The 17,659-nt window shown below is 42.2% G+C and overlaps 1 protein-coding gene across 11 annotated transcripts in view; it reads right to left on the bottom strand.

The window, feature by feature from the left end:
- The window catches only part of PTPRK (protein tyrosine phosphatase receptor type K), a 425,922-nt gene that overhangs the window by 169,760 nt on the left and 238,503 nt on the right, over positions 1-17,659 (bottom strand). For all 11 annotated transcript variants that reach the window (XM_063329637.1, XM_063329639.1, XM_063329640.1 and 8 more), the window contains exon 7: positions 7,058-7,351. In XM_063329637.1, the coding sequence (XP_063185707.1) occupies positions 7,058-7,351 (294 nt within the window). The remainder of the gene's footprint in view (positions 1-7,057; positions 7,352-17,659) is intronic.

Genomic DNA, 17,659 nt, shown 5'->3' with positions numbered 1-17,659 from the left:
AGCCACCAACTTCAACTGAAAGACTTCCCTCAAATCGGTGGACTTTGCATTGAAGCCCTGACTGGCCAGCATGTTAGGTACCAGCAACCAGAACCATGCCTTGCTGTAGGTAACTCATCCCTTCCTGCCCTCTGGTTGAAACTTCAGAAAGAAGGAAGAGGTCACTGCACACAACAGAAGCTCTGAAAAGTGGGTGGCCCCACTAGAGGAACCCATTTACCTAGGTCTGCTACCCTAACCACAAGCAAAGAGCATTAGTGTGGTTTACTGCCAAATATTGAATCATAGAATTGTTAGGGTTGGAAGGGACCTTAAAGATCATCTAGTTCCAACTCCCCTGCCATGGGCAGGGACATCCCCCACTAGATCAGGTTGCTCAGAACCCCCTCCAGCCTGGCCTTATAAAATTCCAGGGATGGGGCTTCCGCCACCTCTCTGGGCAACATATTCCAGTGCCTCACCACCCTCATGGTGAAGAACTTCTTCCTAACGCCCAATCTGAATCGTCCCATCTCTAGTTTTAATCCATTCCCTCTAGTCCTACCATTACCCGACATCCTAAAAAGTCCCTCACCAGCTTTCTTGTAGGCCCTCTTAAGATACTGGTAGGCCACTATAAGGTCTCCTCGGAGCCTTCTTTTCTCCAGACTGAACAACCCCAGCTCTCTCAGCCTGTCCTCATAGGAGAGGTGCTCCAGCCCTCTGATCATCCTCGTGGCCCTTCTCCGGACACGTTCCAGCATGTCCATATCTCTCTTGTAGGAGGGGCTCCAGAACTGGACGCAGTACTCCAGGTGGGATCTCACGAGAGTGGAGCAGAGGGGGAGAACCACCTCCCTTGACCTGCTGGCCACGCTTCTCCTGATGCAGCCCAGGATACGATTGGCTTTCTGGGCCGCTAGTGCACACTGACGGCTCATGTTGAGCCTCTCATCTGCCAGCACCCCCAAGTCCTTTTCTTCAGGGCTGCTCTCAAGCCAGTCACTGCCCAGCCTATATCGGTGCTTGGGATTGCCCCAACCCAGATGGAGGACCTTGCACTTGGTCTTGTTGAACTTCATGAGGTTGGCATGGGCCCACCTCTCCAGCCTGTCAAGGTTCCTCTGGATTGCAAATATGCTGCTATACAATAAAGAAATAGCCATGAAGAAAGCTTATTCCAAAAATGAAGCACAGGAGAATTCAGGAAACCTGTGTCTCATTGTATAACATGGCACTCGTAATATCATAGGAAGAAAGTTTCCGGTTGGTGCAGAGGGAGCTCACAGCTGCAAATACCAAAAAAATTATACTAAGCAAGGCTGAATATAGCAAACAAAAAAAGTTGAAAATTAATTTAGGGAGGTCAGTGTCTGAACTTGCAGTTTACTGCCAATTCAACTGAGTCATCAGCATTGCGCTCCTTTGAAAAAGAAGATACCATGCTTAATTTACACAATCTGACAAGAACTTGGCTAGGCAGTCTGCCTGGTCTCCTGCTAGGTATCTCAGCTGCGCTACAGTCCTTTCTTATGGATATAAGCATCATTAGGATTCTATATGCGGGATGGGTATCTAAACAGCGGCAAGCCTCACAATAAGCAGAGTATGGTTGCATGTGCCAGCCAATGGTCCAAATCAGATAGCTCTTCTACAGGATGTCCTCTTAATAACAATTCTCCTATTCAGTCCTAAAGGGAATATGATTAAGTTCCTCAGTCCAGACTTTCTCCATTGTTTAAATACCTTTTTTTCTTCATATCATAGCCAACTTGTAAACCTATATGGAACAAGAGACCGGTGCATTTGGTATCCGATAGTGAGATCTTAAACGTTTCCAATTACTACCTGGCCAAAAGCCCAGAAACAGTCACGAGTGCCAAACACATTTGTAAAAACAACAGCAACTTATAAATATTGGTGTAATGTGGGCGCTTCTGCAGTGACAAATGTACAATAATTTTAAAAGTATCACATTCATTTAGTTTCAAGTTGTTCATCCTAGTTTATTCTAAAAAAGTGTTCAACTTGTAAACAACAAAAACATGACTAATAAAAACATGCAATTTAAGTGCTCAAAATGTATTTAAGCTCCTCTTGAAGCTATACCGTAAGTCTCTAATGATATTGACTGAGGGAAAAAAGACAAAGATTCTGTTTGAAACATTAAGATAACTGTTTTGCTGTAAGGATAGATATTTTCTCTCTGTCCACTTTTAAAAAAAAATTAAGTGATTGAAAACTACACATTTATCTGTACTTTTACTAGATTTCAAAGGTTTAAATAATAATTTAAGATGCACTACTGCAAGAGACACAAATAAAGAGCACAGCTTATCCATTCAGTGCCGTATTTTCCAGAGCCCTCCTGTGATGTTGGCTGGACCCAATTTTACAAGCCCATTGCCTCGCAACGTCCTAAATTCTAAAGCACAGCACACAGCAAAGCCGATAAATCCAGCTCCCCACCTTGAACCCTCCACCTCCACTCTGCACGCATAAAAGACAAACACCCGGCACCAAAGTAGCACTGTACGCATCCCACGTCGGCACAAGCAGAGTCTACGCTGCACTGTCCCTTTCATTCCACTCATTTTAAAAATCAGTTTCAATTTTTATGTAACCAGAACAACATTTTAGCTCTCCAGATGGCCATGCAAGGTCACTTTCCCAACGACAACATCGCCGGGGTCCCTCGGTTAAAAATCCCAAGGAAACGAACACAAACCTTAAGATTGCTTTAGTTTTTCAATGTTTCCCCATGTTTTGCCTTTTTTTTTTGGGTAGAGGTGAATTCAGTAGTATCCTGTATTCTGCGTATATTGTTTCCAAAATTAATAAATGTGCAAATTGTAAACAAACATTCTGTGCTTGAAAAAGGCGGGCAGAAAGCAGCCCAGCTCCCGAACCTTCAACTGCAGGCCATCATATGCCAGCGCTGCACCACTGAACCAGCATCTTTCCTATCGTGCCTTGAGGCTGACTGTTACCGATAGCTAGGTCTCTGTGATGGATAACAACTTTGAACAATGAAATAAAATAATAATAATCATCGTCATCAATATCAATATAATATTGATCCATTCTCAGCTCTGATAAAGCTATAAAGCTTCCCTCCCCCCTTACTCATTATCAAAACCAAATAATACAGGCAACAGTTTACTAAAATCAAGTCATTTTGAAAAAAATGAACACACAGAGGATGCTTTCTCCAAGCACTCTACAATTCTTCATGTTTTACTGACAATCACACCCTTGCACTGAACTTCAGTAAAGTAGGTGCGAGCAATTCCACTGTGTACATATATTAAGCTCTGGACAGGCTGAACTATTGACCTCCTTTGCCACTAAAATATCAGTTAATCATAAAACTAAGCTGCGAGCTGTTACTCAGAAGCCAATGTGAGAGAATAACGTCTAACTTACAGTTGATAAAGCAGGCTAAGTGGACAATTTTAGATTGCCACATATTTTCTACGTGCGTCCTTCCCCCTTCCCCCCCAAAGGAAAGGTAATCACAACTCCAAGGATATGCTCGGGAAGACAACGCACCCCAAAGCCACAGAAAACAGCCTTAAGGATCACTCTGATTAAAATACTACCCTCTGCCTTTCATTTTGGTTTTAAAATGCGTGAGAAGTGAATAATTTGAGCAACGACACCAGGCAAGAGGAGCAGTCATACTGAAATAAAGTCCAGGTGCCCCACGAGGACTGATGGGGAGGAAGGAGCCTTCAGCATCAGCAGCTTGAAATTACTTGTGCCGCAGCCGGGAACACAACGCCGCGCTCGGCACCGACTTCAGCTGGGCTTAGAAATGGAAGTACGAAGCCCACGCCGGGCTCTTAAGGAGGATAATGTCAGAAAACGTTTTGCTTCCCATGTTTTAGTCTTACTTCAGCCGTTTAAAAACACTCAGTGGTTTCCCCCATTTGAGAGCTCGGCGCTGCCTTTAATTGCAGACTGACAAAACAGCGTGCAAGTTTTCTAGCAAAACGGCGTCACTCAGCTTCAGCGCAGGGCAGATTCCCTGGGAAATGCCAGGCAAACACACGGGCCGGTGGAGGACTTTTGACTAGTGGAAGAATGATCTCTTCATTAGAAAACAATTTTGTTTAACGTTAGCGTAAACCTTTACTAAACGAGTCACCAGATACTGGTTTTGCTGTGAAGGAGACAGAAAATGAACTAAATGTCTAATAATAAAGGCGCGTGCTCATACCAAGATAAGCACAACCATCGCTCAAATTGTTCACAAGGAGAATACATCTCCAGCAAAGCACAGGCCAACTGATCAGTAATATGTTACTAAGAAATGTCATGAAATTATAAATACTGAATGAATTATGCGAAAAATCATTTTCAATCTAATTCGAAAACAATGCTAATATTTGCTTAGATATCAAATAAAGAGAAAGCTGAATACTAACCTATTCTTATTGATGTGTCATTGAGTTCGCTATCGCTGCTACTTGGAACGTAAACATTAAACAACTCATCGGATCAACGTTTGCTAATGTGTGCTTTTTAATCCGTACAGAGAGCAGTCAAAATTTATGCTGAAAATTCATTTATTTCCTGCCACTTCATCTGACATCGAGCAGATAATCAATTATAATTTGCTTCAGAATTTGAACTAATACATACAAAACTTATGGAAAGACAAAATTGACAAAGAACATCGACAGAAAAGAGAGTATCTGTCTGAAAAATAAGTGATCTTGTCAGAAACAAGAATTAGGAATAATTGAAGAATCTCCAGAAAGAAGGTACTGCTGCAGAGATGTCATCTAATATAGCACAGTAAATCACCTGCCAGTCACTTGTACAATACCAGCAGCAGCCGAGACTGCAGCGTGAGCTATTCCATTATTAGCTTTACCTTTTCTTATAAATCTTCTCTTCGGAAGAGACTAATTTTTATGTTTATAGTTTCCCTTTTATGAATAAAATATTTTTTAAGAAACATCCTTATTGATTTGGGCTCGCGGTTATCTTACAGAAACCTTGGGAGACCAGTGTGGAAAAGGAAGGTCTGTCTTCATTTCCCAGCCAGGTGAGGAGGCAGCAGGGCGACCTGCCGCTCAACCCGGTGCCGTCCCCAACTCATCCCTGATGCTAGGCATAATCCTTCAGTCTCCGCAAACCCTTGCTGACTCACCTTTTTCTAATTGAAACTGGTTAATAGTAACATTTATTCACCTTTGCTTTCGTGGAATAAGACGACGAGTCTTACTGCAAGGTACATAGGCTGAAACTTTATTATTATTATTATTATTTATTATTATTATTATTATTAAAATAATATTGTTACTGAAGTTCAGATTTTTCTTTTCAAGTATTTTCTTGATCTGGTTCATTTCATAGTGGATTAAATTAAGCTGAAAATTTGTCTCTAGCCAGACTAAATCTTGATGCCTGATATGTGAGTGTTAAATTAAAAGCAAATTAAAAATAAAATCACACCCACAATAATGTTGTTTACCCTAAATGGCTTCTAAAAATACGTCACATAAATCATGACTTCCTTTCTTTTCCTTTCGCATTAAAGAGCTTTCATCTGTCACAAACCGGGTAAATGAAATTATATTTTTTCAAGCGCTGTGAAAAAAACCCTGAACGTTTGGGATTTGTTAGTCTCAGCTCAGCCTCTTTAAAACAGAAGCTGTCTTCAAATTCCGACTTTTTTAGAACTATGTCTAAACCAATTCAGTACAATAAATCAATGCTTTAACCTCAATAAGTTAGATCTCAGTGACTGTCATCTTAACCAAGATGGACACACAGATCTTTTTACTTCACAGGAAAGACAGACTAAATTATAAATAAGATCGCAAATCCAAAAAATATGCCTTCAGTTTAGCCTTGCTCCAGCTGTGTGCCTCGGCTTCCAACAGTACTACGCCCAGTTTCAAAACAGGCTGTCTAATTTTCTGGGATTCATCCTCATTGACCCAGCCCACTTGAAGTTCTGGCTTCTGATCCAGACCCTGACCCTCTTTCCGAAGTAAATAGATTGAGTGGTCATCCGTGCTTAGATGAGAACTCGAACAGCTGTCCCACTGAGGTCTGTCACCACCTTGTGAAAAAAATATTTCATTTACATTTCTGTTTTATATATGCACATACATACACGGCACAGGGAAATCTGCAACGGCAATTCTTCTTTCTTATTTTAATGCAGTTTTGAATAGATGGTTATCAGCACTCTTTGCTAAATCTAATATAGTGCAAAAATTCCTGAGATTAGAGGAAAAAAACCCACAATTTAATTTCCGCTTATTTGCCTCCCAGTCTGATGCTCAAATCTATAATTTTTCTCCTCTGCAACTATGAGACGTAGGTATTATCTTTCTTCTTATGAAAGCTGAGATTAAAATAACTTTAAGTAGCTTTAGAAGGAACAGCATATAACACAAGTTGGCAGTGCTTAATCTTCTTGGTGCTGGCCACGCAGGGGCACTCTAGAAAACCAGAAGCAGACTGCAGGATTCAGCAGCACATGATTTTGGTCGTGGTAGTCAAAAATGGAGAAAAATCTCTATTAATATTTGTAATTGTATTTTAGGAGTTAAGAGATTTTAGTAGTTGTATTTTAGTTCTTGGAGATTCTGGAAGGCTATGCATACCTGCTTGGAAAAAGAAATTATGCAGAAGTACGCTACATTTTTTGTAAAATTCTATTTCTTACACGGATATTTTTTTTCCCATGCAAGTTCCTTTATGTGCAAGTTTACTTAAAATATAAGTGAAAATACGAAGGTGGAAAAACAAGCGGTTTGTCCTTTCCAGAAATGATGAGGTCTCCTTCCTTGCATGAGAAGTAAAACGTTTTCTTAGTTTTCTGACATCCTGTCTCCTAACCTACACTCCCAGCGTTAGCAAACAGCAACCTAGCCAGTGACCAGGCAAAGCAAGGCGACACAGCAAATCCTTATTGTCCCAGAAACTGGGGATCCTGTGGGTGCCAAGGGAACCTTAAAGTTCTGCTACAAGTTAATGGAGCCACAAGCCCACCAAGCAATTAAATCATTAAATAAATACTTTCATTTGTTCATTTTTCCGAAGCAACACTCACCGGCACACTTGGTCCTGGTGATGAGTGGTGGTCCTGGCTGTCCAGTCCCACCTTCGCCCGGTCTGGTGAGCAGGACCCGAATCTCATATTCGGTGTCGGGGTCCAAGTGCCAGAGCTTGTAAGTCGGCGCGTTGACGGCATGGGTTTCCGTCCAGGTCCCAGATGTCATTCGGTACTCCACTTCCTTCAGGATAATGGGTCCATCCCCAATGATTGAGTTGGCATTCAGCTGAATGAGCAAGTAGGTGGGCCCAACGCCTAGCAGCTGTGGGGGTGCTATTGGCCGAGGAGGCTCTGTAGGGGAGACAAAAATTAAAAAGCCAGTGACAAAAGCTGGAAAACCCATTAAGAGGAGGGCTCTTTCCACAGAAAGTTGTCAGGTTTTGGTCAGCAAAGATTTCAAAACTCAAAAGCAAAATCAAACTGACATCAATGAAGAAGAACTGAGGAGAATTTCAGCTGATGGAAGTGAGTGGTGCACCACTGGCACCTGCCCAATGCTATTTTTTCCATTTAAAAATCTCAGCTAGGGACCACAAAATTCTATCTGATTTATACATTGCTACTGCTCAACATTTTTTTATGAAAAATATCTGGGTTCATGCTCATTTATATAATTTACTATGGCAATAACTTGAGATTTTCAGAAACATAACTGATTTTCTTGTATTAACAGAAGTCACATAGGGACTTTCCTTAAAGAAACAGTTGCAATAGTTGATACGTTAGCCCTGCACAGAATAGCCTAAAAATGAATATCGCTGCAGTTCATTTCAAACCCACCAGATGCGGTTAGGGTAAAAGATACAGATGCCTATTACAGGCATTCAGAATACTCAAAACTGAGCAAAACTGCCAGGAGAATGACAAAATAGAGACACATAGCAACGACATATATTTTATCCTTCAGTAACTTACTACCAATTTAGAAACTCAAACGATAGAATGTACGTTGCCTTTTGTCTTCCTCTGTTCTTATCAGCTTCTGCCTGCCTAAATATTTCAACACAGCTGCAAAGTTAAAAGGTAACCATGGAGCAAACAGGGAGGTGAGGTCCCCCTTACCCTGAAAAATGTTTACGTAGAGAAGCTGCACATTGCCTGGGCATGATTTATTTCGAGAAACAAATCACAAGCAACATGTACTTTTCTAATAAAATGAATCCACTGATAAACAGGGAAAGTTCATTTTCATTCCAGATGGCTCATATTTCAACTAATTTGTTTCAGTTAATTAGGCAACAATGCTAAATTCAATGCACACGGGAGTTTCGCACAGCAGTGATGCAGAACTAACAACACGGCAACTCTGAGCAGGTAGAGAGATCTCACGGCGGGTACATTAAAAATAACATTTAACTCCAGACCATAAGATTTCCCCAGAAGGGGGGCCCATCTCCGCTCCCCCCCACCCCGCTGCACAAGAGAAGCTAAGACGCACAAGCATTGCATATATTCTGCCTCCCAGGAATGACCTCACCAGTGTCACTGACAGAGCCCTTGGGGAGTGGTGATGGAGGGGCTCGCAGAGGGCCTCCCAGACCTTCTTTGACATCCCACCCTCCCTGTGTGGGGACGTTCAGCTGATGACTCTCTGATTCTCTACATCCAGCAGTAAAGAAAGATTCCCCTACAGATACCAGAGCTGGCTCCCAACAGTGAGTATATTTACTAGCTTCGTAAGAAACCAAGTTTCCCACATTTTGGTACAAAAGGATTTCTTGCAGACTTTTTTTTGTTTTTTTTTTTTCTAAATTATCTGCATCTCAAGCCATTCAGTTTGGACACCAGGGAATCGGTGAACATGCCATAGCTGCAGCAAGTGGAGCTCCTTTTCTCCTCACAGAGTGAAAAGGTGAAGGCTCCAAGGTGTTCCCATTTCTGCTTCGGGATATACAAAACTCTCGAAAGTATCTCAATTAATTATTAACATGTTTTACCCTGTTTTGGCAAGAAATGTGCATGTGAACTAATTTAGATCCCTACCTGCATCAAAGCTCAGAAATGCAGCCTGGCTTAATGAGGGCAGTTTGTTTGCTGCGGAACTAACACATCAAATGTCAAACTAATGAATTCTAAGGTCAGTGTATATTATGGCAGAAAACATGAACGTTGATGAGCATGATGCACTACCAACTCCAAGTTATAAACCTCTAAAACATAAGGCTATGTTTAGAAGTATACACTTTGATTAAGAGCACGATTATCACAAATCAAACCTCACATTAATGAGACTAATATACCATTGCATATTAATTTTTTATGTTGAGAGGTAAAGCGTATTCTTATATTACCATATGCATTTTGTTTTTAAGCTCTTGAGGACAAGGAGACTTATTTATAAAGTCTCTCCCAGTTCCAATAAATTATGCATGAATTTTAATCAGTTAGCAAATGAACAAGTAATTGTTCTGCAGCATTATTAATATTCTTCATAATACAATATACTATCAGAACGAGAGGTGAGGTGCAACCAGAAATCCCCGAAGTACACTAAGTATCAACTGAAGCATGCAATCCCAATATACCAGATAAACTTTTCTGATGTTACCCAATTAACTTTCTATTAATTATTCTCATTCCTTATTCTGTGACCAGATCCATCAAATATTCTCCAATTATAATTTCAAATCACATAACTTGCTTTTAGATATACAGCAACCTGAAACTTTTCGGGCTTAAAAACTGCCATTGATAACTAAAAGACAGGACAAAGCCATTATTATGGTTTGGTTGCCATTCCCATAGCAAGCATCACACACACACAATATTCCTCTCTCAGCGGGTTTTTAAACACAATTCACATCCTTCAAGGAAGTGGTGTTGCTGGCTTTTCACTCTAGCAATCTGCGTCCACCCAGTAGTAAAGAACACTGTTTTGCAGTGTCCCAAGAAGGCAACTCTGGCAAAAATTAAAAACCTCTTATATGAGATATTGGTGGGGGGATAGAAGGGAGAGAGAGATACGACACCGTTTCCCACAGCATTCTCTTGGAGAAACTGGCTGCTCATGGCCTGGACAGGTGTACTCTTCCCTGGGTAAAAAACTGGCTGGATGGCCATGCCCAGAGAGTGGTGGTAAATGGAGTTAAATCCAGTTGGTGTCCAGTCACAAGTGGTGTCCCCCAGGGCTCAGTGCTGGGGCTGGTTCTCTTTAATATCTTTATCAATGATCTGGATGAAGGGATCGAATGCACCCTCAGTAAGTTCGCAGATGACACTAAACTGGGCGGGCGTGTTGATCTGCTTGAGGGTAGGTTGGCTCTGCAGAGGGATCTGGACAGGCTGGACCGATGGGCTGAGACCAATGGTATGAGGTTCAACAAGGCCAAATGCCGGGTCCTGCACTTGGGTCACAACAACCCCATGCAGCGCTACAGGATTGGGGCGGAGTGGCTGGAAAGCTGCCCGGCAGAAAAGGACCTGGGGGTGTTGGTGGACAGCCGGCTGAATACGAGCCAGCAGTGTGCCCAGGTGGCCAAGAAGGCCAACAGCATCCTAGCCTGTATCAGGAATAGTGTGGTGAGCCGGACCAGGGAAGTGATCATCCCCCTGTACTTGGCACTGGTGAGGCCCCACCTTGAGTACTGCGTTCAGTTTTGGGCCCCTCACTACAAGAAGGACATTGAGGTGTTGGAGCGTGTCCAGAGAAGGGCTACAAAGCTGGTGAGGGGTCTGGAGGACAAACCTTATGAGGACTGGCTGAGGGAGCTGGGGTTGTTTAGCCTGGAGAAGAGGAGGCTGAGGGGAGACCTTATCACCCTCTACAACTACCTGAAAGGAGGTTGTAGAGAGATGGGGGCTGACCTCTTCTCCCTGGTGACAAGTGATAGGACAAGAGGAAACGGGTTCAAGTTATGCCAGGGGAGGTTTAGATTGGATATTAGGAAACATTTTTTCACTGAAAGGGTTATTAAACATTGGAATAGGCTGCCCAGGGAGGTGGTGGATTCACCATCCCTGTAGGTGTTTAACAAAAGGGTAGATGTGGTACTTAGGGACATGGTTTAGAAGTGCTTTTTGTCAGGGTAGGTTAATGGTTGGACTTGATGATCTTAAAGGTCCCTTCCAACCTCAGCAATTCTATGATTCTATGATTAGAGGGAACCCCAAAGAAAATCACCCTCTTAGAAGTTTGGTCTGGTTCACAAACAATATCAAAACTCAGCTTCAGTCAAGCTCTAGAGTTCAGAGCTTGGATTAGGGGTGGTGCCGCAGGAAGCTGAGGTTCACCGCTTACCACCACGGCAGCCTCCCTCCTGCCCAGCCCTGCCGAGGCACTCTGCCTGCAGATGGCCGCTATGGCAAATGCATTTAGTGGCTTCCAGTCACTCACATCTGCAGCCAGGTCTGGCAGCACCGTGACCATCTCCCCGCTGCCCTGGTCACTGCAACCAAACTGGGGAACTGTACCCTTTATTCTGAGAACAGCCATAAAGATTCTAAACAACGTTTCATGAAAAAAATATTTCAACCCATGGATGGTTTATCAACTCATCAGTAGAATAACAATTTCAATAGGTAAAGACAGTCACACTAAACAGTTTGAACAAAGACCCTGCATGGTGAGTTTCATTTCCTCCTTTGCTAAGCAGAAACTTTGGAAATCCTTTTCCAGTGTGACTAGTTCAATTACTGACTCATTCCCTGACTATATTTTTCAGCCACTGCTTAAAGGTGTTAAATCTGATGAAAACCCTCCCAGTAGACATGGCCACTAACATCTCTGAAAGACTATATAAAAGGAGCACTTGTACATCTGCAAGACATTAAAGAAACGAATGTAGTTTCATGCATAGCATTTTGCAGTATTTGGCCAGTTCTAGTTTTGACATAAAATGCCCACAGCTAAGTTAATCAAAAATTAAGACTGACATTTTATCAGTACAAAGTTCCCATTCTGCTGAGCTACTAGCAGTACATTACGCTCACATCAGTATGTATGTGACATTATATATTAAAGGTACTGTGATATTTAGGCACCGATGACTAGAATAAGCATGCACCATCAACGCCAGCTATAAGTCTTCCTACAGTTAACCAGTTGTGTCATATTATTAATATTAAATATTGTATGCAAATAATTATATTCATAGACAGAAAAAAACAACCAGAAAAGGTCACTAGTGTTATCAGTACAGTAACTAGTATGCATAAAAGTTCTTATATTCCCAAGTAACATGTGCATACTATGCTGCTTAATACTATTTACCCAGCCTGGGTGACAACAGCCCTACTACATTGCCCTCCAAGACTACACACACAGAATCGCAGAATGGTTCGGGTTGGAAGGGACCTAAAGATCATCTAGTTCCAACCCCCCTGCCATGGCCAGGGACACCTCCCACTACACCAGGCTGCTCAAAGCCCCATCCAGCCTGGCCTTGAACACTTCCAGGGATGGGGCATTGACAACTTCCCTGAGCAACCTCTTCCAGTGCCTCACCACCCTCACCCTAAAGAATTTCTTCCTGATATCCAATCTAAATCTACACTCTTTCAGTTTGAGGCCATTGCCCCGTGTCCTATCATTATGGTTCCTGATAAAGAGTCCCTCCCCATCTTTCCTGTAGGCCCCCTTTAGGTACTGGAAGGCCACTATAAGGTCTCCCCGGAGCCTTCTCTTCTCCAGGCTGAACAACCCCAACTCTCTCAGTCTGTCCTCATAGCATAGGTGCTCCAGCCCCTGGATCATCTTCGTGGCCTTCCGCTGGACCCGTTCCAACAGGTCCATGTCCTTCTTGTGGTGAGGACTCCAGAGCTGGGCGCAGTTCTCCAGGTGGCGTCTCACCAGAGCAGAGTAGAGGGGCAGAATCACCTCCCTTGACCTGCTGGCCACGCTGCTTCTGATGCAGCCCAGGATGTGGTTGGCTTTCTGGGCTGCAAGTGAACACTAAACACCTCCTTAATTTAAAATAAAGGAAGGGAGTTTCATTAGTATCCTAGTGATAATCATATACTGCTAACAATGAGTTCAAAGCAGGGGGAGGAAAAAAAAATCAAGCCAAATCAGAATCCTACAAGTTATTCTGCTTTGGAGGAAAAGCTGATAGTGGATGCATGTTTGATAAAATCCTCTTTATTTACATGAAGTCATGTTTTGCTGAGCATAACATGTACCAGTCACAGGAGACTGTTTCCTTGCTGACAGCAGAAGGATTTGGAAGGGTGGGGAGGAGTGGGCTAGTCACCACACAGGCTGAACGTGAAGAGATGTGCATGTCTTCAGTCTGGCCACTCTCCGTCCCATCCCTGCCTCGTACGGAGCCTCTGCACATTAGTACCCTGCAAGGTCCCTCCCTCTGCTCAGGCGCGCAGTGTGCCTCCCCTCTGGTGACAGCATGGTCAGCCCTCGCTGCCAAATAGCTTACACCAAGCTATACAGCTGGTATGCTGATGGGCATCAACTGTTTAACCCAATACATACAACAGGGGTACTCATAAAAAGCTTAATTTTTACAAGTATAACAAAGCATTCATTTGTTCAAAGAAGCCCAACATCAGCCTCCCCCACCCAGAAATTAAAATTGGTATGTCTTAACTATGCCATAAGCTGTTAAGAAAGCGGGTAAACTAAAGAATTCGGGCTTCCTTTAAAAATTTTCATAATTCAGAGAAACAAATAAACAAATAAATCCACATAAATACAGCTAATACTGGATGTTCCAGGGAGTACACCGGAGATGCCTCCACAGATGACTCAAGACTGACTCAGCTCCCACCTAGATCAAGCTCATTTCCTTTTCTAGGGCAATTTCTTACGAAGCTGTTTAAGTACGGCTGCACATTTCTTGCAAGTACTCTGGGTTTCTAGTTCAGGTTCAGTGCCTGACCCGCGCTGGCTATGGATAGTTAGAGCACCATCTTTGCCATACAAAGGAGTCATGCACACAGGGAGCGCAGTCTGAGACACCCAAGGTTTCTCAAAGAGGCCAGGGCATACAGGCCAAGTGGAAAATCCCTGCTTGCCAGGAGCTGGCCCAGCGCAGAAGCGTGCTGGTGCCCCTCTGCTGGGCTCCAGATTGCACACAGAGACGTTGTGGCAAAGCTGCGTCAGAAGACCCACGGCACGGAGCCAGAGAGCGTGGGGAAGCAGGCTGCCGATCCCATGCAACAGCTATACTGTTTCACTACTCTTCCTGTACTGGAAAGATTACATATGGCTTCAGGGATTCACAGGTTTTAAAAAAATATTGAAAAACTGAAGAACCAGGAACGTTTGTTTAAAAGTTGGAGAAAATGCATGAGATTTAGCAGAAAGAAATACGGCAGTCAAGTACTTGCGGGGAAACAAAATTCTCGGTCTTAAAAGCTGGTTAATCCAATGGAAAAAAGGAATTAACAAGCAGCAGTGACTGAAAGCTTAAATTCAAATATGGTATTAAACCACAAATTGAACAGCGAGAATAGCAACTGAAGAACAATAACTGGTAATACTGTAGGAAATTCTGCATTCTCTGTCTGAGCGTTTTCAGTCAAGGGTGGATGTCGTCTTATAAATTATACGTTAGGGGAAAAAAATAGAAGATGATAACAATATGTAGGGCTCTGAAGAAATACAACTGAAAGAAATTATGCGGTCGGGAAGGTAGTCACAAAATGAGCTATGAAAAGTTTGAGGATAAATACAAACCGCGGAGACTTTCAGCACAAATACTGAGCTCCTTTTCTATTTAGAAAAAAATCATTCCACATTTGGTACATCTTTAATATGAACTAGAAATATTTTCATTCAGCTCTCCAAAATGGTTAGGAAGTGATGCTCTGCTAGTAAAAAAACTCAGAATCCAAGACAAAAAGATTTATTTTGGATTTGTGCCTGCCTGAAAGGACACCTGGCTGTCTTCTAGGCTGACAGCAGTCTGACAAGACCTGTCGCCCTCAGAGCCAACAAAAGCTGTATTAACACAAACAGGGGGCTTCGCCAAGTAAGGGGGGAAGCATTACAGAAAGCAATAATTGCCTGATGAAAAATTCTTCTACTCGGTTAGAAAAGCAGGTTAATGCAGGGGATTGAGGAATCCCAAGCTGAAAGGACAGATCTGATTAATGGCAGAGGTATCGTGAACCTTAAGAGTCACAAAAAGACTCTGCAGTTTATTTTTAAATTTCCAACAAGATCTCAAGTTTTCGCTTTCTCTGCATGACAGACTACACACAGCTCAGTCTGTCACCCTATACATGCCATCTCTAGTGAGTAGTTAGGTCTTTAATGGTTTTGTTGTATAACACATGGAAGACAAATAAAAAAACCCAACAGCCTACACATCATAGAGACAGCCCAACACACTGAGGAGAGTTCATTAATGGGATTTGAGTTCTCTACAGGGGTTCTGAAAAGAACAAAAAGGAAAAAAAAAAAACAGGGAAAAAATATGTCTTTCTTCTAACTTATATTTTATTTTTCTGCATTATTAAGAACATGTGACTAGATGTACCTTCTAAGCACTAGCCAAGAACTGACATGGGAAGCCCAATAAACAAAATTTACATCAGGACAACCTTAACGAACCAATTCAAAGATGCAGACACACACACACCTTTAAGTAGAGAAAGGCTGTTGTTATGGGCTTAGCTGATGGGATTCTTGCTTGCACACTGTATAGTGGTACTCGATTTTTCTCCCCTGGGTAGCCCACCTTACTCTTGTGGGAAAGGAGGAGAGTAAGCGTAAACTCATTCTGTGCCAGAGATACCACACATCAGCTATACAGATTACTTGTGCCCAACAGATATGACTCATCTGAAAAACATCAGAATAAAGGAGCAGGTGCACAAGCAAGTCTTCAACTGCTGTAGGGTTGCCCACAGAAAACAGAGGGGTTGGAGTGAGAGGCAGCTGCCACAACAGCCTCTTCTGTTCCCAGCCGGCTCCCAGTCTCTTTTTTTCCCCAGGGGTTACACTCTTGTCTGCCACCTTCCTCCACTATCAGTTGGGTAGACTGTACCAGTTACAAACCGCCGGCTCGGTACAAGCCACCACCACCCAAACCCATGCTTGGTCCTGTGTCTCACCTCGAAAAATACCCGGTCCAAAACAGACTGCAGCAGGGCACACTTCCTCATACCAGCTGTAACACACAAAATAACACACAGACACCTCAGAGGAGTTTAAAAATCACCTCCTCTGCTCCAAGACCAAATGCTGGTTATAGATTCATACAATAAAAACCTCACCAGCTGCAAGCCCTTTGGAGTTCTCACAAGCCTTGGCCATTCTTCAGGCTTTAATTAATATTTCCCTAAGCCACTGCTCGGCTTCTCTATTTGTTCATACAATCTTTACAGGTTTTGCAACAAATTTTCTGTATTTGTTTTGTTTTGTTTTCCCCAACAGTCAAAAACTTCTCTCTCCTCATTGAGTTTAACTCATTTTAACAGCTGCTATAATTTTCTACTTTGAGTTTGTTTTCGTTTATTTCCTGATAGAAAAGTTTCTGTTGCTCCCACCTTTGTCGTCTGCAGACAACTTGGAGGAAGCATTTATTGTGGGTTCCTGCTGCTCGTGCAAGTTAACAACATCTCCCTACAAAGTACAGTGAAGAAAAGGCATAAAAAGAACTCGCCCACAAATAACTAACTTTAACATATTAAACTATGTAATGATTTAATGTAGAAAATCATGTAGAAATTGGTAGGTTTTTACAGTTAAGTGTTCCAAATAGCCACAAGCCTGCCTGTATATTTTTTCAAAAAACAATCAAAAGCTAATTCAGACTTATCTCAGCTGCTGTCCTGCAACCATAAGTGATTGTGGCTGCATGGAGAAACTTGAACAGCTTGTGATCTAGTATGCTGACACTAAGCTTTTTCTCCAGCTCCCTTTTTTTTTTTTTTTTTTCCTTTTTAATGATGCTCATGCAGACATAATTCCTGTGACTCCAGAAACATTCTCTCTGTGACTTTAAAATACAGTTTATCACAACTGTTTAGTATCTGACACTAGTTGCCCATCCTAAGGTTGAGACACAATACCTACAAAATGTTACGTTTTAATCAAGAGAGTTAGTTGTCTGGAACAAAAGAACTTATTCTAAGCAATAAGTGACCACGTCGTATCAAGTGATTTATTCAAATCACTTCAGAGAGTCTGCAAGACCATTTTCATTATCTTTTATTACTTGGAATGGAAAAACTGAAAGAATCTATTTAAAACAAACATTCAAAATAAATACCTATAACACAGTGAGATACAGATTATTACATAGAAAATCAGTTACTGGGAAAAAACCAGCAACAAATAGAAAAGGCAAATTGAACAGCAAGCTCACGATGTTGGCTTAGGTAGGACACTGACGTATTTCACCGTAATATCATCTCTAATTTTGGGTCTGCAAATGGGGAATACTATGTCACAAGCTCACCTCAAACTACTGATTTGTCTTTGAACACCTGCCTAATATATCACGTTTGTGTGGTAAGTACCACAAAGTCTGCAAGCTCATGCAGCTAAAATGTATTTAATTTAAGTGACGCGGCAGTTACTGACCACCTGAAGTGCTGAAATAAGAATTATTTCAACAGTGAAAACTGCTAACTTCTGCATACTGATTTCATATCCTATGCATCACTGTGGCATTTTATTCACCTTGATTTGAAACA

The sequence above is a fragment of the Chroicocephalus ridibundus genome, chromosome 3 (assembly GCF_963924245.1).
Source record: "Chroicocephalus ridibundus chromosome 3, bChrRid1.1, whole genome shotgun sequence".
NCBI classification, from domain to species: domain Eukaryota; kingdom Metazoa; phylum Chordata; class Aves; order Charadriiformes; family Laridae; genus Chroicocephalus; species Chroicocephalus ridibundus.
Note: the sequence above shows the minus strand (reverse complement) of the source record. Positions and strands in the feature narration are given on the sequence as shown.